Source organism: Paecilomyces variotii (assembly GCF_004022145.1).
Source record: "Paecilomyces variotii strain CBS 101075 chromosome Unknown C8Q69scaffold_6, whole genome shotgun sequence".
In the NCBI taxonomy this organism is placed as follows: Eukaryota; Fungi; Ascomycota; class Eurotiomycetes; order Eurotiales; family Thermoascaceae; genus Paecilomyces; species Paecilomyces variotii.
Window position 1 is genome coordinate 1,210,949 of NW_021167145.1, and position 23,505 is coordinate 1,234,453.

At 49.7% G+C, this 23,505-nt stretch overlaps 7 protein-coding genes across 7 annotated transcripts; 4 read left to right on the forward strand and 3 right to left on the reverse strand.

The window, feature by feature from the left end:
• Positions 1–9: 9 nt before the first annotated feature.
• C8Q69DRAFT_285390 (ferric reductase NAD binding domain-containing protein) lies at positions 10–2,440 on the reverse strand. The gene is made up of 4 exons (XM_028626957.1): positions 1,708–2,440; positions 1,597–1,658; positions 1,356–1,544; positions 10–1,298 (listed from the first exon to the last, which is right to left on the reverse strand). The coding sequence occupies exons 1-4, from the start codon at positions 2,354–2,356 to the stop codon at positions 411–413; spliced, it is 1,788 nt and encodes a 595-aa protein (XP_028484849.1). The 5' UTR covers positions 2,357–2,440; the 3' UTR covers positions 10–410.
• A 2,114-nt stretch (positions 2,441–4,554) lies between these two features.
• Positions 4,555–6,942, forward strand: C8Q69DRAFT_469308 (hypothetical protein). Its single transcript, XM_028630750.1, has one exon. It carries the CDS (start codon positions 4,828–4,830, stop codon positions 6,733–6,735), a length of 1,908 nt encoding a protein of 635 aa, XP_028484850.1. The 5' UTR covers positions 4,555–4,827; the 3' UTR covers positions 6,736–6,942.
• A 542-nt stretch (positions 6,943–7,484) lies between these two features.
• On the reverse strand, positions 7,485–7,918 carry C8Q69DRAFT_507573 (hypothetical protein; the record flags this gene model as incomplete). Its single annotated transcript, XM_028632899.1, has 4 exons — positions 7,485–7,572; positions 7,649–7,717; positions 7,793–7,833; positions 7,904–7,918. The coding sequence occupies 4 exons, from the start codon at positions 7,916–7,918 to the stop codon at positions 7,485–7,487; spliced, it is 213 nt and encodes a 70-aa protein (XP_028484851.1).
• Positions 7,919–9,138: 1,220 nt separating this feature from the next.
• On the reverse strand, positions 9,139–10,158 carry C8Q69DRAFT_403545 (meiotic chromosome segregation protein; the record flags this gene model as incomplete). Its single annotated transcript, XM_028628007.1, has 2 exons — positions 9,139–9,347; positions 9,423–10,158. The coding sequence occupies 2 exons, from the start codon at positions 10,156–10,158 to the stop codon at positions 9,139–9,141; spliced, it is 945 nt and encodes a 314-aa protein (XP_028484852.1).
• Positions 10,159–10,577: 419 nt separating this feature from the next.
• C8Q69DRAFT_433491 (putative ribosome biogenesis protein) lies at positions 10,578–14,627 on the forward strand. The gene is made up of 4 exons (XM_028628515.1): positions 10,578–10,751; positions 10,843–10,913; positions 10,985–11,074; positions 11,147–14,627. The coding sequence occupies exons 1-4, from the start codon at positions 10,694–10,696 to the stop codon at positions 14,444–14,446; spliced, it is 3,519 nt and encodes a 1,172-aa protein (XP_028484853.1). The 5' UTR covers positions 10,578–10,693; the 3' UTR covers positions 14,447–14,627.
• A 208-nt stretch (positions 14,628–14,835) lies between these two features.
• On the forward strand, positions 14,836–17,178 carry C8Q69DRAFT_285564 (hypothetical protein). Its single transcript, XM_028626958.1, has 2 exons — positions 14,836–15,985; positions 16,042–17,178. Exons 1-2 carry the CDS (start codon positions 15,224–15,226, stop codon positions 17,113–17,115), a joined length of 1,836 nt encoding a protein of 611 aa, XP_028484854.1. The 5' UTR covers positions 14,836–15,223; the 3' UTR covers positions 17,116–17,178.
• A 920-nt stretch (positions 17,179–18,098) lies between these two features.
• Positions 18,099–22,617, forward strand: C8Q69DRAFT_469316 (ABC multidrug transporter). Its single transcript, XM_028630751.1, has one exon. It carries the CDS (start codon positions 18,203–18,205, stop codon positions 22,490–22,492), a length of 4,290 nt encoding a protein of 1,429 aa, XP_028484855.1. The 5' UTR covers positions 18,099–18,202; the 3' UTR covers positions 22,493–22,617.
• Positions 22,618–23,505: the final 888 nt, after the last annotated feature.

A 23,505-nucleotide genomic window follows, 5' to 3' on the forward strand; every position in this document is an offset into this window, starting at 1 on the left:
GTGTGACATCTGCTTTTTCTTGGGGAGTATATTTTCTGGTCAAGTTAGTTATATTTCTGGTCAAGTTAGTCGATGATGGGACGGTTCGAGGTGTCTGTAGATTGTCACAGATATACTGTACGACGTTTCAGATGTCATGTACGCGTAAGACCATTCTATTCCTCGTAATGTACTGGTATTTTTATAAGTAAACATCTCTTCTATGATGATCATTATGTTCGGGGAGAACAACATTAACGAGTGATATTGGGAGGATATATACATATATATCCTAAAAAGGTCATGATCGAAGGAAGGAAGGAAGGAAGAATCCACGCATCCTATTTCCGCAGATAACCTGCATCGTCGGTAATAAGGTACGGTGAAAGAAAAGAGCGTCATTGAGTCTCTCCATGACTAAGTAGGATAGTTTACCACGAGAAGCTCTCCTCGATAAAGTCAATATGCGTCCGAGTCTGCCTTTTACGACAAGCTCGTCGGATGCCGTCACTCAGACTACCCGATCCACACACCATGACACCCATAGCACCCACCTGCTGTTCGATTTCTTCGTCAATGAGTTTCTCAGGGTCAGGACGCCCGATCAATGTCTGCAGGACAATGCGACTGGAAGGGTGTGAGGTTTCGGAAACTAGTCGGTGCATGTCCTCTGTGTTGCCGGGACGGGTTATGAAGAGCTTAACTCGAAGCACTTCCTCGCATCGTTCCATCTCAAGGAGATCCATCAGCCAAGGATAAACCCAGCTGACTTGGTCAGGGCTCTGGATCGCCCATGCCAACGTGACTTTTCGAGCAGCGGCAGTGCCATTGGCATAACCAGACACCAGCTCACGTACAAACGAGAAGGGATGCGTGATACCAACTCCACCGGCGAATAACAAGACGGTCCCATAGGAACTGGCCTCATGGATGCCTCCATAAGGGCCCTCGACGAAACCAGTGAGGTATATTGGCCGTCCAACGCTTTCTGCTGCACGCTTATATAGCTTATCGGTGAACCCACCTTGGCGCTTAATAACTAAAGACATGGTTTTGGAGGGCTCATCAAAGGACGTGAGCATGGACTCTTTATCGAGTGACATACTCCGTGTCTCGCTCCACGCAACGCTGAATGGGTGAGAGGTCCAGAATCCGACTGAAGGTAGGTACAGATAGACATGTTGACCGGGCTTGAACGTCCATGGACGGGCCATGAACAGGGTGACTCTCATTGCGTTTCCAGCGAGAGCTTCCACAGCGACTGTGGTTCCTCCATTGCCGATATTGCGACGGAAAAGGGTAATAAGGCGTACAGTTCGCTAGATTACCAGTTAGCCTTTCCAATGTCCCTATTAATTTGCATAATGCCGACTCACCTCGGCGGCCCAGGCGATGATCGCAGGTAGTAGGAAATATCGCTGTTCGGTGTACTCGTTGAGATGCGTCCAGAGAAACCCGAAGGTGACGAGTACGAGGGCAATGTGTGTATGAAGAAACGTCTCGTAAAAGGCATGTCGTAGAGGAGAGAAAGAATGGACGTTCAGACCCATGAAACCGCAGACAGCCTTTTTGAGTCAGTTAGGATGACCTTTCCTGCACTGGCTGGTAGGAACTTACCACGAGCCCAACCAGACAGAAAGCGTCGGTTTGAAAGAGCTGTCCGATGGCTAGGGTTCCACCTATGTTTATATTAGCAAGGGCTACACCAACAGTTTATGTACCACTAACCTTTCTGGCCTACTGGAACGATAGTGACAAGGGCATGTGCAATTGCCTCCAGCACGATGCATCGTGCAATCCACCGATGAAGGAAGTTAAAAGTATCGAACGAGACATGAAGTATGGCAATCAAAGGATTATTGCGACCAGCGAAAATGACCAAGGGAATAAGATTGGCCACTGCCATGGCGCCCGTCCGACTCCTAAAATCGTCCCATAGCTCCTTTGACGAAAAGTCAAGATCCACAAGAACGAACAGGAAATTGAATCCCACGACGCCGAAGAGAATGAGTGTCTGCAGACGACTGGGGACCGTTCCAAGCGTCAGGCTCTTGCTGAGCTGAAGTTCTCGATTATGTCTCGTTCCAAACAGCGGCGCATAGATTAAATGCTCCTTCAGAGGTCCAAGGAATGTACTGGCGGAAACGAAATAGCGCTGGGTGGGATTGTTCAGACACGAAATCTTTCGAAGATATGCGGACATCCGAGCTGCAGCTTGCCAGGCCAAGGTAATTGCTACTGCTCCAGCGATCACTGCAATATAAACTCCCGCAAGAGCCACATGGATATTGAAGGGTGGCGCTCCTCCTTCTTCCCCTTCCGCCATAACGACTGCGGCCGTGGACAATAATATGAGCCCAAGTGATAGCACACCCATGTTGCTCCGTTCAAAAATGTTATCAAAGAAAGCGGAGAAATGTAAGAACGGTTTGGAGAGTTGCCGTTTCTCGAGAAAGAACAATACTATAGCCCCGGAATACAGTCCTGCTGTAAATCGAGGGAGAATGAAGAATAAGAATAAGAATAAGAACTGAAAGAATCAAATATCAAACCTCCCCGATTAAGAAAGCAGCAAAAAGAACTGAAAAAAAGTAAAGTTGCACGAAAATATAGAAACACAATAAAAGATGACAAGCAGGACATGATTCCACTGTGATATAAACTTCTACTCGATTCACCAAGAGGCCATGAGACACCGCCAAGAAGAGAGTCGTCACCCGAGTTTGATAACAAAGCGAATTGTCATGACGGGAAACCAATGAGATCACACATAATCTCATCAGTGTGGCTAGAGCAACAGATTTAGAGCGCAGCGGGACGTGCGAAGAAACAGATCCCTTGGGAGCAGCAAGGTGTGCCGAGTATTGCTAGCTTCAAAGATGAGATGGACCGGTGGCTGTTCCAAAGGGTTTTATCAGGCTTGGCCATCCAAGGAGATGGTGACATGGTTATTGACAACCAAAGAAATGTATGTCACACAATAATGCATAGGAGAAGTGAATAAAGCTTGTTTGACTGATTGTATTAGCAGAATGCCACGAACAATTTCCTGGCGGACCTACAAAACCAACCTAACTTTCGTCGGACACTCAGACATGCTTGACTCTACATCAACATTTGCAAGCCAAAAAAGGTGCATTGTTTCTCGAAGAAATTAGGCCCACAAGGGACCACTGGGCTGTTTCGATCAACCGTGCCCATCGGATCGGTGAAATGGTGAGTAAGAATAACCGCATAGCTGCGGCAGACCTGCGACATGCACGGTCTCATATGTGTTACCGCGTTTTAGCCTCGACACAGTCAAGATCAGATAAGCATTCCTAAGCAGTGGTCCATGAATCTCTAAGAGAAATGATTCGCTGCGTCAACTTCCAGTGCTTGTTTCTCGCTCTTGCGACTTGTTACCTTCCGTGTCTTTGTCAAGGGATCAACAGGGCCTTGAGCTGTAGACCTTGACAACTATCAATTGCTTGTATCGCACCCAAAGGCCGGATAATGCAACAGTATCAGAAGTCGAGCTGACTAGGAACTGCATTTCTCCTCAAGAAGCATCTGAGGTTTGAGGGACCCCCTCTAGTACTAACTGATGTCACCCTGGAGAGGATAATTGTTGTCACAGCGGTGTTTACTGCTCATCTGATCAGCAGCACTTATTCTTCCGGTGAAGAGATGGAGACTTGAAAAACATAACTGAGTTTAGTCATTTATCGCAATCGTCGTTTAATAAGCGGAAACTTACATGGAGAGGGATGAGTCGGAAGAACTAATAGACAGGAGCGAAACACAGGTCTCAATTCAGACAACCCGAGCCGTCGGAGTCTTAAAGAGATCAGTTAAGCCCTAAGAGAGCCCGTAAGCCATCTGGAAACTAACCCTTACTTGAAACTCGATCTCAGCATCGGGGAATATCTCGCTGAGGTAGCTAGAACCGGTCCATGTGGAACCCAGGTCATGAAACTTGATCCTGAAACGAAGCGCTCTGTGATTATTCAACAACCAGATCTGGCGACAGAATCTGAAAGTCGTCGCACTTACCAGCGTAACCTTCTGACCGGAACGTGAGAAGTTGAGGATCATCAAGTTTGTATGTATATTCGCTATTATTCGATGAACCAATCTGGCTTTCTGACCAGGCGCCTTCCTCAAGTCTCACTCTGGCAGCAGAAACCTCTCCCTTATCTTAGCAGGAACAGGACAGCATGAATGTCATACTAGCTAGAGCGTCGAGGCGACCGTGCGGTCGTGTCTTGAAGATTAACTCTTTGAAGGATGGGAACCTGTAGATATCCGAATGACGGTTGGCCTAGCGAACACGAATTAAGCTCCACCCTAAATTTTCTGGATCGCTTCCCGGGCCAGCTTATGATTCGAAGAATTTGAAACGAAAATAAATCGCTTTTCACAGCACTCTGTCGGTGCTGACTAGACTATGAGATTCGCGACCTAAGTTTGAATTGATACCTTACTGCCTCAGGCCTAAAAATACAACAAGTATCAGCAGTTCACCGCCTTTCCGGAAACGGAAAGTTCCCCCTAGATGAACATCTCGAGTCTCTGTAATCAATTACACCTAACTAACTAACACGTACTCTTCTCCTTTGAGTTGGACAATGAAAACATAATATTCTGTTGCGCAATCCTTTTTGATTGAATTTGGCTATAGCAGGGATGCATTTTTCCAGTGCAGCGAATCAAGACAGCTGGCGACAGGACAGCTTAACATCGTTCGATACATCTCAACGCTCGTCGCACTAGCATACCTAGTACCTGTACCTCTACATAGCTAGCACTTACAAGGTGTTTACGTGATCAAAGTGATCTATTCAGGCCTTTCAGGCACCCTTGAAAATGGAAGATGGTGCCTCATCTGCAAACGCCCGGGCTGCTTCTCGAACACGCGGAGACATCATTCCGCTTCTGAGACCTCGACCGCCGGATTTCAGGGATGGATACAAAAAAGTTACACGTCCTGAACCTCTCACATTCGATCGTGTCAATGAGGGCCACCCGCCGGCATCAGGGGCGATCCTCTTCAAACTTCCGGTGGAGGTGCTCGCAAACATCCTTCTGCATATCCCTGACGAAAGTCTTCCCTCTCTTGCTTTAGTCAACAGCGACTGCCGCCAATTAGCCAGATCTCGTCAGTTCAGTAGTATCTGCTTTGATTACAGTGACTCCTGCTTTCAACTGGGAACGCACCTGGAGAAAGAATTGCAAGAACGCCAGAGCAATGCTGCCCATGCAGTACGGCCATCTTTAGGGGCATGCATCCGGCATCTGACCGTTAATACGGTGTCCTCTCACATGGAATCCAGACATTCTCTGAGGACTAGGGATGTTATGTATCTTTCTCGAGAAAAGTTCCATTCCCGGTTTGACAGGGCCTCGTCTCTATACTTCAACAGATACCTTCCCTCCATAGAGCGTATCTTGCCTTCCTTGCCGCATCTTCGCCGGCTGGAATGGAGGGACAGCATTGAAGTGGACTACGAGTTTTTTGAGGCACTTCTGAAGTCTAATGTCCATAGTTTGAAACTATTGGATATCAAACCATCGCAGCAATGTCAGGCGGAGATGCTAAATAGATTGCCCACCCAACAGTGGCGTCTGCGAACCCTGTATTTGCAATCGCGCGACTTCAGTGGACGAGATGAGGCAGCTCACAGATATCCTCCACTCTCTATCAATATTCTGCAAGCCTGCGCCGAAACACTTGAATCACTGACTTGGGTCGTGGAAGAGCCATATGAACCTCAACACCTGCTAGTATCTATTGACTACGACTCAAAAATTCCACGTTTCCCGAAACTGCGTGATCTGATCTTGATAAAGAATAATTGGCTGCTCTATCCTCCCACTATTCTCCACGCACTGATCCCCCCAAGTGAGGAGTGCCTGCTTCGGTCGCTGTGTATCGATCCAGAAGACATGGTGGTCTCTGAGCTTCTCGACAAACGTGGCAGAATCCCGTCCCTGGAAAGACTCGAACTGTATAATAAATGCCCAAGGCTACCTATGGATTTTATTATTGCCAACGACCAGTTGTCGAAATTGTCTTTCCAGTTTTCTCTTTCTTCGGAGTTCCTCAGGTTCAAGCTTCTACCGGTGCTATCGCGTTCGTTCGCCAACCTAACATCTCTTCACCTTACATGGCATGGCGACTTTATCCCGCGAGAGGATCTTGAAATAATTGGCACAATTAAAGGACTTGAACAGGTCTGGCTAAGTGCGGGAACACAGACTGGACTTTACTACGATTGGCTTATAGACCATCAGGCCATGCGTGAAACGTTCTTGCATTTACCAAGGCTAAGGAGGTTTGCTTTTTCACGAGATTCATACCTCAGTACCAGTGATAGCACAGTTGAAAGATATTACTTTGAACGATACACAGTCGAAGTCATGCGAGCTATGGAAGATGCCGATCAATTTCCCCAGGGTCGCTCCCGTCACAACATAGGGTTTTCGAAACTGTGCCAGATGATCTGGGAGAGCCTACACCGGAAGCGAATGTTGTCGGAAGCACAGAAGTACCTTCAGGAATTACCAAATCACCCGCTCGAGTGGATGTATTTCGGACAGATCCCGATGGATGTGAAATGTGTCTCTGGCCGTAAGGAGGCATATCCCTCATTCCATAAGAGAGATGATTGCTTCACTCATCTCCGGAAGATGTTTAACTGGGATACATACGATTTGCTCGAGAGAAAGTACGAGTTAGGAGAGGATAACCACGACCTAGAGGAGGACGAATAACTCAAATCCATGTCGGCTGGAGTTGCGAAGATATCCCAATGTTGGTTTTATGGAGAAGTTGGCGCTTGATTCCCTGGGTGCAAAAAGACCATTAATAATGTAGTAGTGTTAGTGTACCTGCAGAAATCAACAAATATCTCGACTTCTTGTCATAACCTTTACCCGCGGGATTCAATATGACTACCTATGTACGGGGTGCCAGCCTGTAATAGCCGGCATGTTTAGTCTTTTTAAGCGAGTAATCAATTCCACCTATTTCTCAGCCTCGCTGCTTGGAAATTCCACAACATCGTGGTGTATAGACTCCCATGAAAAGCCCACGTGACGCCTGTCATATTTCCCTTTTGAGGCTACTAACCACCAAAAAGCGATATTAATTAGTGATACTGATTGTGTAAAATCTAGACCTTACATCCCAGCCGTTATGATTGTAGGCAGGATATATTACCCGTACTAGAGCCTGAAAAGAAACATCAAATTGTCAAATTGGTCATACTGCAAACACATACACCCTGTGCTTTATAGTCCATACAAATAGATATCATGCGCATTGTGCAGAATCCCGCGGGAATTTCTGCTCAAAGGAGGAAGAAATAACATGTTCCTGACTCCTCCCAGAAAGTCGATCTACCCCGCTCTCTATCGCGCTATATGAACCTTGCCCTTTCTTCTGCCTTCGGATTCCATGAAACGCTGGCTGATTCACGATGATGATGCTATGCAATGCTCATTTCATCCAGTGATGCCTTCTACTGAGTCCGCACTTCGCCATCCTGCTCGACGTGGACGTGGTCGTTCGTCTGCAAGATTTTGACATGGTCCTCCGGATACTCGACACTGATTGGGGAAGTAGGTGTCAGCTGGCCAACAAGGTATATCCCAGGGAATGGCACAAGCGGGGGGGATGGCTTACGTGAACCCCTTGATCAGACTGTATTCGTGCTTGATGATTCCTCCATCTTGCACGGCCTGGTCCTTAGCCCTGTAGAGATGAATAATAGATCAGCTCAGTCCTCAGGCGGATGACGTGCGCGGGTATGGTTAATCGAGCACGCACTTCTGGAGTTCCTCGGGAGAGGAATCCTTCTTGAGTGTAACCTAGATTCATCCGTGTATGTCAGAGTTAGGTCCGTCGAGTATGGTCCGTTCCGGATTTCAGAGTACGAACGTTGAAGAGAGGCATCCTGGTTATTGGGGTGCTGTGTATTCCACGGGCCTGTGTTCCAGAGCGAGTAAGAGAACGGAACAGCGCGGGGAGTAGTGCCACTGGGCCGTTGATGCTTCCTAGACGTGTATGACGTGGAGCTTCTGATCGAAACAGATGTAGATTGTGCTGATGAAAGCAATGATGGTGCAGTGGTCAAGAGGAATGCAACGGGAAGGGAAGAGGGGAATCGCAAGAGGGGCAGACAGTCCTTATATGGGGCGAGGCGGTGACTGGAAATGAGGGAGCCTTGTGAGATGATAACGGGGTGGGATGATACCAACTAATAGCCAACTAACAACTAACTTGCCCATCCGGTAAAGACGCCTCTCTACTTAACTGGGAGGGTCCCCGGAAATCAGGGCCGGTCGACGTGATGCGATCTGATTGCTCAAACCGCGCTTCGAGAATACATATCCGCGCGATCTTGGTTTAGAGTCGAGCATGGTATTCGGTCCTAATCTACACGGTGGATCTCGACTGATACAGATCCGTCCCCAGGGTCTCCATGGTCTCCATCACTACGTCTACGATCTCTTAGCCGTCCTAAGTAGCCTTGTTCCTATGATAACGCAACATGGCCACAACGCCTCACTGCGACGGCGATGAAGCGTACCATATTGACCTGCACCGCCATCTGCCTACTGGCAGACAGTCTTGGGTGTGACGCAATCGAGCCTTCTTGTCGCGGATCGGGGCGATGACGCATCCGGCGCGGGGTTGTCACGTGTGATAAACATGCCATTTATTCGGCAAGAGACATGGAGAGTTTCATAGTACTACTAGAGACAGCGGACAGGTACTAGTCCCAGGAACTAACTCAAAAAAAAAAAAAGGAAGTAATGATTCCTTAGCAATATTTGGGTTTCAATCAGACGCGCAAACGGAAGACTAAGTATGTTCCTCCATCATGATGACAAGTATGTACGATCGACAATAGTTACCATTAGCCCTACTATGGTCAAGGAATCTCTACTCTAGGTCTGTTATCAAATGAAAAACGTAACATAGAAATCAGGACCAAGCTAGTAGTGGATACAGCATGAAGAATTGAAGGAGGAAGCTGGTTTTGTCCAAGCAAAAGAACGGTATTTACTTATAGCTGACTTCACAATGGAACTTGAGTTTACTGTTAAGGCCAGCAGTGTTCGTAAAGTCTCCCGATTAGACGTATTACGATACACAGTATGGAGAGCTGGTCACACTCCGGAGAAGTTGCAACCCTCTGCATCTTTTCTCTCAGGCATTCTCATGCCATGCATACCGGTATACTTGGGACACTCCGGCTGTTTCCAGCCATTGAGGAGACTCGAATCAGCCAATGTATACACCTCCACACCAAGTGGGCGTGTCGTGGCTGCCATGTCACCACCTGCTTTGTCTTCCCAGCCCCACGCTGAAAGATCGCCTGAAGACGAACAATGTCATTAGTCGAACGCGGAAGCATAAACGCTGTCTAGAAAAAAGAAAAGAAACTCCCTACCTCCAGGACAGGCAGACAGCGCACACAGCACGTCAACCTCGGCGAAGAACTCAAAGTACTCGCCTGGCTTGGCTGGACATGTCTCCATAAAGTACTTTCCTTCCTCGTCCAGACCAGTCACCTGGAAGACATTCAGAACATCATGCACGTCCAATTCGGTCAGACCAAATGGTGTCACCGCTCGCGTCAGGTTGGAATGACAGTGGAAATCGAAGCTCTCTCCGCCCATGAGAAGGTTGACGTATGGATCGCACCGCGTTCCCATCAGATCATGCACGCGGCCTCCCCATTGGGATGTTCCAAATCCAACGCCCTTCTTCCGTTTCCCATCCGCATCTAAGACCTCATGGAGTTGTCCTCCACCTAGAGAGTCCCCTGTGATTGTGACCAGAGGCCGCAGGTAGGGCAAATTAGACCACAGTCGGTCACCCACTGACACATGGGAAGCGTGGATCTGACGAGTTCGTGCTGCCCACAATCTCTCGCGTGGGTTATTTGCGTTCCAGATATTCAGGTCACCAACCTGTGGTCCACGAGGAGTCGTGATGCGGCAGATTTGTCCGGCACGAACAGTCCATGCTTGACCGGAGCAAGGACGAATAGTGAACGAAGTCTCAAGCACGCGGGCAGATGATTCAGATGCCGTGGCAGAGACAGCTCTGTACACAGGAGAAGAAGCGTGGACCGTCGATTCGGGAGGAGCAGTATATGCTGGAGGTGGTCGCCGTGTTGACATGGTAGGGATGTTGCTATATACAATCCTCGTCTCGATTTTAGATTTGGCAACCTCAAGCAAATCGGGGGCTCTACAGAATATTTAACGTAGACAATAAGCAGAACTCCTCTCGCACAGGCGATATCGGAGACAATCCGAGCTCGTTATCATCTTTGTCTATGAGCTGCCCCGCCTTCTCGACCCTCGCCAAGTTGATAGTTATCTACCCGGCTCCGGTAAGAGAGCTGCCAGCCCGGGCAGTAGAGAGGTCTAAGCTAACACCGGGCCGGGTGCCTGTTCCCGGATTAACATTCCCTATCGGTACTAGCAGCAGATATTGATTCCGAGGTCCCGTGAGAAGCGGGTCACCGCCAAGAGCGCTAAACCACGATAAGATTTTCTTTCTCCTCCGCTCGGTCAGTAAGAAAATCCGAGCCGTTGCGGAAATAATAATTTTGGTCCAAGAGAGAGCCAACAGACGAGACAGGTAGCTTGCGTTGCTTCGAAGTCTGTTCTCTACGAAGCAGACCGAGGAGGTGAGCACCTCACATCCATCATGGAGGACCAAACCAATAGGCCCCATCGGGCTCCCAAGGAAAAGAAGAAATATGAAGGTATGTGCGCTGCACGTGAAGATATTGAAGCCCGCAAAAGAGCTACTTGATCATCGCTGGATATAGCATACTGACGGGCGGGACCGTATAGGCCAGAATCCGAAGGCTTTCGCATTCTCAAACCCCGGAAAGGGAAAGAGACAGGCTCAGAGATCACACGAGGTGCGTCCCTCCGCCGGTTGATAATGCAGACATCGAATTCACGAGGCTGACCGGCGTTATCAATGAATTAGGTCAAGGAAAAGAGACTCCATGTCCCTCTTGTGGATCGCCTGCCGGAAGAGGCGCCCCCAATTATCGTTGCAGTTGTTGGACCCCCTGGGGTGAGTTTGATGCGCTGCGTTCTACGAAGAGACAAATGAGAGGGCAAAGCTGACTGAATGTCTTGAATGCAGGTTGGAAAAACGACATTGATCAAGTCGCTCATCCGACGTTACTCGAAACAGACACTGAGTTCACCACAGGGCCCCCTTACGGTGGTTACTTCGAAACGTCGACGACTTACTTTCATGGAGTGTCCTTCGGACTCTTTGGCTAGCATGATCGATATCGCGAAAATTGCGGATATAGTGCTTCTTATGATTGATGGAAACTATGGATTCGAGATGGAGACTATGGAGTTTCTGAATGCGCTCGCCGCTAGTGGTATGCCGGGAAATGTCTTCGGTATCCTCACCCATCTCGACCTCTTCAAGAAGCAGAGCACTCTCCGCGCCGCTAAGAAACGTCTCAAGCACCGTTTCTGGAGTGAGCTCTACCAGGGTGCAAAACTCTTCTATCTTTCTGGTGTGATCAATGGACGCTACCCCGATCGTGAGATCCACAATCTGTCACGTTTTCTTTCTGTGATGAAGAACCCGCGTCCGCTGGTGTGGCGGAATTCGCATCCGTATGCCCTTGCGGACCGCTTTCTCGACATTACACCGCCCACCCAGATCGAAGAGAATCCTAAATGCGACAGGACAGTGGCACTTTACGGTTATCTACGAGGGACAAACTTCCCAGCCTATGGGGCCCGCGTGCATGTTCCAGGTGTTGGAGATCTCACAGTAGCTGCTATAGAGGCCCTGCCTGATCCTTGCCCGACGCCATTTATGGACCAGCAAATCGCGAAGGCGACCGGGAAGGGGGCGCGCAAGAGACTTGGCGAGAAGCAGAAGCTGCTCTTTGCACCTATGTCCGATGTTGGTGGTGTTCTGGTTGACAAGGACGCCGTGTATATCGACGTGAAGTCATCGAACTTCAACAGAGATGACGATACCGACGATGAAGATAGAGGCTTGGGAGAACAGTTAGTCGTAGGGCTCCAAGGTGAAAGAAAGCTTCTCGGTGAAGCCGACGCTGGTGTCCGTCTCTTCCGCGGCGGAGAAGCCATCGAACACCCGGATGAAGACGACAACGGTGTGGGGCGGAAACACAAGCGAAAGGTGCGCTTCGCGGGAGACGATGAGAATGGTCAGGGAGCCTTTGAAGACGAAGATGAAGGCTTTGAAAGTGCAGAGGATGATGAGGATGAGGATGAAGACGACGAAGATGAAAACGATGCAGACATCGCTCCTCCGGCCGACTTCGCGTCGAGTTTTAAAGAAAAGCAGAATGGGACCAATGGTCGCGAAGAAGACGACATTGCTTTCGCCGACAGTGACTCTGACCTAGGATCGATCTCGTCCGTCGAGGACCAGGAACTGGAGAGTGGACCAGAGGATGACGAAGATATAGATGAAGAAGACGAAGAGGATGTTGATGATGAAGATGAGGAGAGCGCTGTTCGCTGGAAGGAGAATATGCTCGCCAACGCCAAGGCTCTTCATGGAAAGCGACGACCATTCCGAGTCACGGACTTGACCCGTATGATGTACGATGAATCCATTACGCCTGCCGACGTAATTCGCAGATGGCGAGGTGATGATTCGGACGAGGCCGACGAGGAAGAAGAGGACGACGAAGATGCATTCTTTAAAAAGACCGACGCGGAAAAGAAGGATGAATTCGATTATCGCATGATTCCCCAGTATGATTATGAGGAGCTTGAGAAGAAATGGTCCGATGGCGATATGATTGAAGAGTTAAGGGCTCGCTTCGCTACTGCAAAGCTTTCCAAGGGAGATGACGACGAGGACGGCTCTGATGAGGATGGCGTGTTTTCTGATGAAGAAGCGGATGATGGCTTCGAAGACTTGGAGGCCGAGGAGGAGGCCGGTGGAAAGGCTGATGACGAAGAGAGCAAGGAAGGCTCCGTTGACCTTGAAGCAGAGCGTGAGCGCAATGCCAAGAAGAAGGAAGAGCTCAAACTGCGCTTTGAGGAAGAAGATCGTGAAGGCTTCGCCAACGCGAGGGACGGATCTCGTCAAGCAGGGGAAGCCCGGGATGAAGAGCAATTCGGTGAGGATGACTGGTACGATGCGCAAAAGGCCCTTCTCCAGAAACAGCTCGATATCAATCGTGCCGAATTTGATTCTCTTGACCCCATGTCGAGAGCTAGAGCAGAGGGCTTCAAAGCGGGTACCTACGCTAGAATCGTGCTGGAGAATGTGCCATATGAATTCGCTGCCAAGTTCAACCCTCGCTTCCCCGTCATCGTGGGCGGTCTCTCGCCTACGGAGGACCGATTCGGTTACGTACAGGTCCGCATCAAGAGGCACAGATGGCACAAGAAGATCTTGAAGACCAACGATCCTTTGATCTTCTCTCTGGGCTGGCGTCGCTTCCAGACTCTCCCCATCTACAGCATCTCTGACTCGCGAACGCGAAACCGCATGCTGAAGTACACCCCTGAGCACATGCACTGTTTCGGTACCTTCTATGGGCCATTGGTGGCACCCAACACAGGTTTCTGTTGTGTGCAATCGTTCTCCAACAAGAACCCAGGTTTCCGAATTTCCGCCACCGGTGTGGTTCTCAACGTGGACGAGACCACAGAGATCGTGAAGAAGCTCAAGCTCACTGGTCACCCGTACAAGATCTTCCGCAACACTGCCTTCATCAAGGATATGTTCAATTCCTCCCTGGAGATTGCCAAGTTCGAAGGAGCTGGCATCCGAACCGTGTCCGGCATCCGTGGTCAGATCAAGCGAGCTCTTAGCAAGCCAGAAGGTCATTTCCGTGCTACTTTTGAGGACAAGATCCTGATGAGTGACATTGTCTTCCTTCGTGCCTGGTATCCTATCAAGCCGCACCGTTTCTACAACCCTGTTACCAACCTTCTGGATCTCGACGAAAACGGAGAGGGCTGGCAGGGCATGCGTCTCACTGGCGAAGTCCGCCGCGAGAAGGGAATCCCTACGCCGCTCAAGAACGACTCGAAATACCGTCCCGTTGAGCGTCCCACCCGCCACTTCAACCCACTTCGTGTGCCGCGCCAACTGGCGGCCGAGCTTCCCTTCAAGTCGCAGATCACCCAGATGCGGCCCCGCAAGGAGCAGACATACATGCAGAAGCGCGCGGTTGTTCTTGGTGGAGAGGAAAAGAAGGCCCGTGATCTCATGCAGAAGCTGACCACGCTACGCAACGAGAAAGCCGCCAAGCGGGCGGCTGCCCAGGAGGAGCGGAGAAAGGTTTACCGTGCCAAGGTGGCGGAGAACGCTGAGAAGAAGGCAGAACGAGAGAAGCGCGAGCGAGACGAGTACTGGCAGCGCGAAGGGAAAAAGAGAAAGAACACGGACTCCGAGGGCGGAGGCGGAAAGAAGAGGAGGTGAACAAAATATTGCTTCTCCTTTACGTACAATTGGTGTACATATACTGCATTATGACGGCGTTTGTTCCCTGAAGTATAGATTTGCAATATACCATGGAAAAGTTTTTTTGGTTTTATTTATCTATTTCTTTATCTCTCCTTGATGATTGCCATGTAATCATTGTAATTGATAGTTAGTCATTCCGGATCTATAAAATGACTGCCTGAGGACGCGCGCCGCGAATTCACCACGTGACCGCGCCTCGGACGCGTCGTCCCGGCTGCAAGCGAAGGCGAGCGAGATGGGAGTTCATCATCCTCACATTCTCGACAATCAGCCAGTACATGAACCTATTTCCGATTGCTAATCCGATGCAGGACATCTACTTCGTCTTCACACTAATATATTTGTAGCCTCCTGTTCTTTCGACAGTCTGTGTCGTGCGTGGCCCTCCAAGGACGCCTAGCCAATATCGAAACTCCACCGGCTGCTGGACCACGCCGGTTCGTCCGCTCTTCAGTCTGTGGAGACTCATCTACTCTACTTACGGAGTAGACTTGACGGCTGTCAGAGCTTGGCCCGGTTGACCGTTGACGAGACCGTCTCCTGTCGCACGGGGCAGACGTTCGAAATCAGGAAGATCAGAGCAGGCATAAGGGCTGCTCGATAATCAGGAACCTTGCGCGCTCTGGGATCTTCATCGCGCCCGCGTTTCTTCTCGGGTCGAGCTCTTATTAACTTACCCGACGCTCCCTTTGCGGTGATGCCCTTCTTCCGACAGATCCTGGCCTTCTCTCAATGAACGACCGCATCGGTCTCTCCAGCCTGGGCGATCGAACTATGCAGCATATTGGGCCTGTCCAGCAGGCCGTGTACACGCAGCTGCCAGTTGCGCAATCGCCTGCTGGGTCATCCGCGTCCGCTCTGCACAGGCCCTCGTGCGGGAACGGGCCCCAACCGCGTCCTAACGCCCCATCATCCGCGCAGATTGACAGTTCACGCGACGTTTTGATGGTCGACAGCAGTGACAGCGCGACGGAGAAGGGTCGCTTCGAGGACCAGAGAGATCTGGTCGGCCGGACTATGGATGTCCGAGCGTTGTCGCCCAAGCGCGGGCCGATAACACAGTCAAGCGCGATCGCGGGCGGACTTCAGCAGTCGTCAAGCGATCTTTCTCAGACCACGAGCGAGATGGCTGATGCGAATCTTACGCCTTTGACTTCAGTTTCTTCCAGTGGCTTTTCTACTCAGTCTGAGTCCCAGTCATCTTCGCAAGCGGCAACCGACAGAGCCAGAGTCCTGAAGACGGAGAACGCGGAGATGACATTGGCGTATGAAACACCAAGCAATGGCACGTTTTTGAAGCCGCATCCTCTGAGTCCTACGAGATCGACACTGGCATCCCGTCCTGAGCCAGTTCATGGTCAGAAGAGAAATGCAGCCGGCGAGGTGAAGCTTCCATCAGACGGAAAGATGCAGCGGACCCCGGATATCGGTCGATTCTTGAGAGGTCATAGTAGAACGATGAGTGCGGGTTCCAATGGGAGTATGATAGCGGAGGTAAAAGTCTCTGGATAGAGATACAGGAGTTTCGGGCTAATTGATTCTGTTTCCAGCTATCTGCACAGCTTCGTGCTCGTCTCTCATACGCCGCTGCGAAGGTGGAAAAAGGCTGGCAGTTGCGAGATGGTGACATCCAGCGTTCGCGTCTGAGCGGTTCCCCTTCGTTAACTCCCACCTTGAATGGATCAAGAGAGCGTGTCCCTTCTGACAGCGGGAAACTCTTACGTCGTGGCTCTTCGGACGGCACAATAACGTCTCCGCGTCTTTCAACTGGGACTTATCTCTCGCGGCTGCCGAACGGTGCTGCAGATATATCTCGGCCTTCCACCGCAGATATTGGATCGTCGTCATATCCAAGATCGCCGCCCAGCATTCGACCTCAAACCTCCCCCGTGAAACTGCAACAACCCCCTAAACTTGCGCCGCCTGTAGACATTGTATCCGGCAGTGGAAATAACGCTCGTCGGCGTCCGAACCCGAACTCAACCTCTATTACTTCGAACTACAACCCATATCCTCGTCACCGCCGCCATCATTCAGAGCAGCAGTTCAGGATATCTAACTCATCTTATCCCACGAACGATGTTCGAGTTCCGGGAACACCTCCTCTTCGGCCATCTCAATTCGCATCTCGTCTTCAAGTTTCTACTCCTTCGACTTCAAGCAGTATGTTCCCAAAACAAAGGACGCCATCCCAAAATGCCTTGATGGAACAAGATGCCATTGAGACACTTCTGTTCATGTCCAGTCCTGAAAACTCTGGATATCACAAGAATTCACAACAACGGCAGACGCATCTCAGCACCAGTATCGAAGCACAAATGGAATCTGGCCTGGATCCCAGCACCCAGGCATCTCAACCTTCAGATGTTAGTGGAAACCACAGGACACGGAAAGTCATGTTCAGGGAGGGAAGCGTGAGCGGTATCTCTGGGCGATCAAATTCAGCCGTAGGCCTCGAAGCGCAAGCGGGAGATGAGATCGATCGGTTATTGGACCAGATGGACGACAGCGATAGTGAGAGTGAAAGACCATCTTCCCAATTCAACCATGGGGTGAGAGAGACTCCTGCTGATGGCTCTGCGAGGCGAGACCCACCTGAGTACTGGAGGCAGCGTTCATCCTGATCCTTCAGAGGCGAATTTCTGCAGATCGGGATCTCAAATGAGAAAACTTGTCACGAATTCACGAAAGCATTATCATTTTGATCTTGACCTATTACTTGTTTTGGGCCACCACATGTTGCATTTATTTCAGCCACAACCAATTCTTGGCGTTTCTCTGGAATTACCTGGACTGTCAGGCGTCCCGCGGGGTTTTATTTCAGCTATGATGGCACTGTATCGCACGATGCATATGAACAGACGGCGGTTCCGGATTTTGCATGTATAGTACAGTATGAAGCGATGCCCAGCGATCACTGGCCGCCATGTTCTGAAATACAAAATCATGTCACATCTTCCAGGCTTTTTTTTGGCGGATTTTATTGCATTACGGGCCATCACGCTAGCAAGGAGCAACCAGGACAGCATAACAGCATAATGGTGACAGCGGTAAACATACCCTGGAAATGAGATATACGCGATACAACTTCAACCTCGCAGTAGGAGACCCAGATGGAGAAAGGCCGTGTCGAAAGAATTAAGTTTTGTTTTGTTTTCATCAACTTGCACGCTTCCAGGTTTATTCGTGGACAGTGGGTCTGACATGCGTCAAAGGGCTGACGATCGTTTACGACGGACGATTTCGGCCGTTTCTGTCCAGATTGTTGATCGGAATACCGACTGATATCTCCTTTCTCCTAGATTCGACCCGCACGGTTGATGTTGACTAGACTCAGTGCATTAATTATCATCGGAGGATCGGTCGGTGAATCGCCGACTGCCCGGCGCTACAGACGAGAGCACATCATCTCATTGGCCGATCTGGGTTTGCGATGGCCGAATCGGGACATGGATCCACGTTTCCGGTATACGAAGAAATAATGTTTGGATCTACATCCAGGAGATCGGGAGGTGTCTGGGCCGATGAAATTATGAAAATAGGCCCCATCCTTGAACATATAATCACTGACTGAATCGCAGATTTGTGGCTGATGGTATAGGCCTGCATGTTCTGTGACTCCCGTTTTGACGCAGACGCCTACATCTCGTCTCTCGTTTATCCCTCCCATGCCGTGATTGTCTCAGTTCTGTTCTCTACCCGGAGGCAATTATGAGCGAGAAAGACATGAACCTGAGTTCATCGGACTCTGATGGCTCGACAGCTGTACCCTGGCAACAAGAGATGGATGCCATCGGCCAGGTTGCATCGAGAATCCATGATCGAATGGGTTCTGTCTCGGTAGCTGGAGATGGATCTGCAGATCCACGATTGGATCCTACCAACCCCGAATTCGATCATTATCTATGGGCGCACACAGCATTGAAGTCTCTCCATGAAGCTGGAATCAAATCGATGGGCCAAGGTGTTGCCTTTTCGAATCTCTGTGTCTCCGGCTCCGGCGCCATCCTGCAATTTCAGGACACCGTGGTTTCAGCTTTGACGAAGCCTTTGTATTTATTAACTCGTGTCCTCAGTGGGAAAAGGTCTCATACTCGACGTCGCATCCTCCATGGATTCGATGGGTTGCTCGAAAGCGGAGAGCTCCTCCTTGTTCTGGGTCGTCCCGGCAGCGGATGTTCAACATTGCTCAGAACCATCTGCGGCCACGTCGAGAACCTCGTCCTTGAGCCAGAAAGTTCCATCCAGTACCAAGGAATCGATTACAAGACCATGATCAAGCATCATCGCGGGAATATCGCCTATAATCAGGAGGTAGACAAGCACTTTCCGCATCTTACTGTGGGGGAGACGCTGTCGTTCGCCGCCCATGCTCGCACTCCGCAGACGAGAGTCCAAAATATGAGTCGTGAGAGCTACGTCGATACTATAGTTCAGGTTACCATGGCTGCTTTCGGACTTTCTCATACCTATAATACCAAAGTGGGCGATGACTTCGTGAGGGGCGTGAGTGGTGGAGAACGCAAGCGCGTCAGCATTGCAGAGATGTTTCTCTCGCGATCTCGTATCGCAGCATGGGACAATAGTACTCGTGGTCTTGATGCGGCATCTGCATTGCGCTTTGTCAAGGCCTTGAGGCTCTCTGCAGACTTGGGTCGATCATGTCACGCCGTTGCCGCCTATCAAGCTTCCCAGGCAATGTATGACTTGTTTGACAAAGTAGTGGTCTTGTACGAGGGCCGAGAGATTTATTTCGGTCCCGCTGACCGTGCAGTCGACTATTTTGAAGAGATGGGCTGGGAAAAGCCTCTGCGACAGGTGAGCGGTGACTTTCTCACAGCCATCACCAATCCACGGGAACGACGCGCTCGTCAGGGGATGGAGGAAAAAGTACCGAGGACTCCTACTGAGTTCGCTGAATATTGGGAACGGAGTACTGAGCGTCAGCAATTGCTGAAGGAAGTCAACGAGTGGAAGGCCGCCCATCCCCCGAACAATGAAGAGATGCACGAGTTCCAAGCCGTGCATGAGTCTCAACAATCCAGGCATACGAGGTCTGCTAGTCCATATCTCATTTCGGTGCCCATGCAGATACGACTTTGTATGAAAAGGGCCTACCAGCGACTACGGAATGACCTACCGACCACCCTGTCAACAGTGATAGTTCAGTTTGTCCTCTCTCTAATCATCGGTTCCATCTTTTACAATTCCCCGAATTCGAGTTCCGCATTCTTTCAGAAAGGCGCGGTTATATTCTTCGCTGTGCTTATGAACGCGTTGATAACGATCAATGAAATCCTGGTCCTTTACAGCCAACGACCCATCGTCGAGAAGCAAGCCGCCTATGCCTTCGTGCACCCTTTCACGGAAGCTCTTGCGAGCATCATTGTTGATCTACCGGTGAAGGTCTTCCGTTGCTCCATATTCACCGTGGTTCTATACTTTATGGCAAATCTCCGTCGCGAACCCTCGCAGTTTTTCATATTCTATCTCTTCTTGATCACTGCCATCATTACCATGTCGGGCATCTTCCGCAGTTTGGGCGCCATAACAAAGGCTATCGGACAAGCAATGACACTAGCCGGGATACTTGTCATCTGTATCGTTGTGTATACAGGGTTTACACTCCCACAGACCTACATGCATCCGTGGTTCTCGTGGATTAGGTGGATCAATCCCATCTTCTATACGTTTGAAGCTTTGGTGAGCAATGAGTTTCATGGGCGACAGTTCGAATGCGGGGCTTTCGTCCCTTCATATGGGACAGGCAATTCATTCATCTGCTCGTCGGTCGGCGCGGTCGTCGGAGAACGATTTGTGTCTGGTGACAGCTTCATCGAGCATAATTACGGATATTCATATTCCCATGTCTGGCGAAACTACGGAATCCTCATTGGATTTCTCATCTTTTTCAATTCGTTTTACCTTCTGGTGACCGAGTATAATACTGGCTCCGGATCTAAGGGAGAAACATTAGTATTTCGTCCTGGACATGCACCCCGACAGCTTGAAAGCCAGGACGTTGAGAATCCTGGGAGGATCAATGCGCCCGAGCCAGACCAAACTGCAAGCCATGACGGTATTCATCTTTCTGAACAGAAGGATATCTTTTCATGGCGTGGTGTCAAGTATGAAATACCTACGAAAGATGGCACGCGGAGGCTACTAGATGAAGTAGACGGTTGGGTGAAGCCTGGAACCTTGACCGCATTGATGGGCGTCTCTGGGGCCGGAAAGACTACACTGCTCGACGTCCTTGCGCAGAGAGTTTCGTTTGGTGTGATCACAGGCAAGATGCTTGTGAATGGAAGAGAACTGAGTGCTAATTTCCCACGAAGAACTGGGTACGTCCAACAGCAAGACCTGCACCTGGAAACGGCAACAGTACGTGAAGCACTCCGGTTTAGCGCAGTGCTTCGTCAGCCCAAGTCGGTCTCCACCAAGGATAAATATCAATATGTTGAGCAAGTCATTGACATGCTGGGGATGGCTGATTTCGCTGAAGCTGTTGTGGGCATTGTTGGCGAGGGTCTCAACGTGGAGCAAAGGAAGCTCTTGAGCATAGGAGTGGAGCTTGCAGCAAAGCCCAGTCTACTCATCTTCCTGGATGAGCCTACCAGTGGTCTTGATTCACAGAGCTCATGGACTATTTGTGCACTTCTGCGAAAACTAGCAGACAATGGACAAGCTGTCCTTGCGACCATCCACCAGCCTAGTGCTTTGCTGTTTCAACAATTCGACCGATTACTTCTCTTAGCCAAGGGTGGAAAAACGGTTTACTTCGGTGATCTTGGAGATCAGTCAAATCTTCTCTTGGAATACTTCTCTCGCAATGGTGCAAGGCCGTGTGAAGACCTTGAGAATCCAGCCGAGTATATGCTTCAAGTCCTTGCTGATGAGACAAAGGATTGGTCCCAGGTCTGGAAGAACAGTTCAGAATACAGAGAGGTGCTTGCCGAACTTGACCGCCTGGAGCACTCCCCGGTTGAGCATTCCGCTACTGAAGCCGTTTCTGGCGACAATGAAAACGATGAGTTCGCGATGCCCCTTGCTCACCAGTTCTACCATGTCTTGCGCCGTGTGTTCCAGCAATATTTCCGACAGCCGCAATATATACTTTCGCGGTGTGGACTAGGAATCATTGTCGGCATTTTTATCGGCTTCTCGTTCTGGAAGGCCGATAACTCGGTCCAAGGCTTCCAGAATTCACTTTTCAGTATATTCTTGCTCTGCACGATATTCTCAACGCTTGTGAACCAGATCATGCCAAAGTTTGTATCGCAACGTGCTCTATATGAGGTACGCGAGCGGCCATCCCGGGTCTACTCCTGGAAGGTCTTCATCCTCTCGCAGATTATGGCCGAGCTGCCATGGCAGATCCTCGTGGGAATCTGTTCCTGGGCGGCTTTCTACTTCCCAGTGTTCGGAGCCGATCAAAGCTCCCAGCGCCAAGGTCTGATCCTCCTCTTCGTTGTCCAGTTCTGGATCTATGCTGCCAGCATGGCTATATTCATTGTGGCAGCCATCCCTGAGCCCGCCGTCGCCTCTATGCTTGCAATCCTGATGTTTGGTCTCTCTTTCATCTTCAACGGTGTCATGCAGCCGCCAACTGCGCTGCCAGGGTTCTGGATTTTCATGTACCGCGTGTCACCATTTACATACTACATCAGTGGAATGAGCAGTACCGCTCTACACGCTCGACCGGTTCAATGCTCTGACAGAGAACTGAGCGTCCTTGACCCCCCTCCCAATCAGACCTGTGGGCAGTATCTGGAAACATACGTCAAAGCCGCTGGGGGTCAGCTCTATAACCCCGATTCGACCTCTGGTTGCCAGTATTGTGCCCTGACGTCGGCTGATCAGTACTTGGCTGCGCGTGAGATCTACTGGGGAGACCGTTGGCGCAATTATGGTATTTTCTGGGCTTACTTTGTGTTTAATATCTGCGGGGCAGTCATTCTGTATTATATCTTCCGGGTGAGAACGTGGAAGAAGAAATAGACTAGACCTTGAAGGGGAAATAGAGAGGTGTGCGTTGGTGTTGGCGCCTCCCTGGATTATTATATATGTGAATAGACTAAGTTAATAGAACATACTATATAATGCACTTCATACTTATACCTAGGACATCTAATGGCAAGAGCATTGTGTATATATGGAGTCACCGTCTATAATAAGTCTCGTCTCTCTATCAGTCTATCTGAGTTAAGCATTCGCAGGTCTATTCCGCCGTCCATTAGTTGTTCAACATTAGACTCCTTATCGGATATATTCGTTTAGGATTAGTTGAATCGTCCTAGGATGTCTCCATTTGCTGCTATCGAGGTTGTCCAGCGAGATCGGTCCCGCCAGTATAGTATAATTGATACACTATTTTGCAGAAGCTTCCCACAGCACTGATACATATTCTGCTGCCTAGTTAATACCAGGGTGGAGATCTTCTGTCTTCTCTAAGATCGCTTTATCTCTCCGAACGCAATAACAGTCATTAGACGTTTCGACACGAGATGCATAGTAGTTTTTTTTTGGGCCCCGGGAGGAGGCTACTATACTTACTGTGAGGAGTGATGACTCGCAGGTACTACATACTACAATAATAAACTAAAAGAATCAGGCTGACTTGTGCTACTCCTCGATAAGCAGAAACAACTGTGAGCTAGATAATCGCTCACTTTACCCCACTCTCCAGGAAAATTCAGACTGGCGTGACAAGGGCCAATGCAAGTCTAATGCAAGGCGATATGGATGATAGAATCTAGTAGTGAAAAACACAGGGAACGTAGACTTACAATAGCAGACTACTTAACCATCGCCTATCTGGGTTGGATTCTGTCTTATCATCTAAAGCTATGAAAATATTTATTTCGACCTCTACTCCCTTCTGCTTCTGTCTTGCCTCTAGGAACCTCGGGATTATATCTAGCCAACTCCGAAGCTTCCAGGTTCGTAATAATCAGCCTATTTGAGTGACAACTCTTTCCTCACACAGGAGACAGAACTGATTGAACCATATA

Excerpts from the sequence above, each read along its gene's own strand:
- C8Q69DRAFT_285390 (XM_028626957.1), bottom strand. The coding sequence starts at position 2,356 with ATGGGTGTGCTATCACTTGGGCTCATATTATTGTCCACGGCCGCAGTC. Across the intron at positions 1,545-1,596 it reads TCTGTCTGGTTGGGCTCGTG|GCTGTCTGCGGTTTCATGGG; the intron begins GTAAGTTCCTAC and ends TGACTCAAAAAG. Across the intron at positions 1,299-1,355 it reads TCATCGCCTGGGCCGCCGAG|CGAACTGTACGCCTTATTAC; the intron begins GTGAGTCGGCAT and ends CTGGTAATCTAG.
- C8Q69DRAFT_469308 (XM_028630750.1), top strand. The coding sequence starts at position 4,828 with ATGGAAGATGGTGCCTCATCTGCAAACGCCCGGGCTGCTTCTCGAACA.
- C8Q69DRAFT_433491 (XM_028628515.1), top strand. The coding sequence starts at position 10,694 with ATGGAGGACCAAACCAATAGGCCCCATCGGGCTCCCAAGGAAAAGAAG. Across the intron at positions 10,752-10,842 it reads GGAAAAGAAGAAATATGAAG|GCCAGAATCCGAAGGCTTTC; the intron begins GTATGTGCGCTG and ends GGGACCGTATAG. Across the intron at positions 10,914-10,984 it reads AGGCTCAGAGATCACACGAG|GTCAAGGAAAAGAGACTCCA; the intron begins GTGCGTCCCTCC and ends TCAATGAATTAG.
- C8Q69DRAFT_285564 (XM_028626958.1), top strand. The coding sequence starts at position 15,224 with ATGAACGACCGCATCGGTCTCTCCAGCCTGGGCGATCGAACTATGCAG. Across the intron at positions 15,986-16,041 it reads ATGGGAGTATGATAGCGGAG|CTATCTGCACAGCTTCGTGC; the intron begins GTAAAAGTCTCT and ends TTCTGTTTCCAG.
- C8Q69DRAFT_469316 (XM_028630751.1), top strand. The coding sequence starts at position 18,203 with ATGAGCGAGAAAGACATGAACCTGAGTTCATCGGACTCTGATGGCTCG.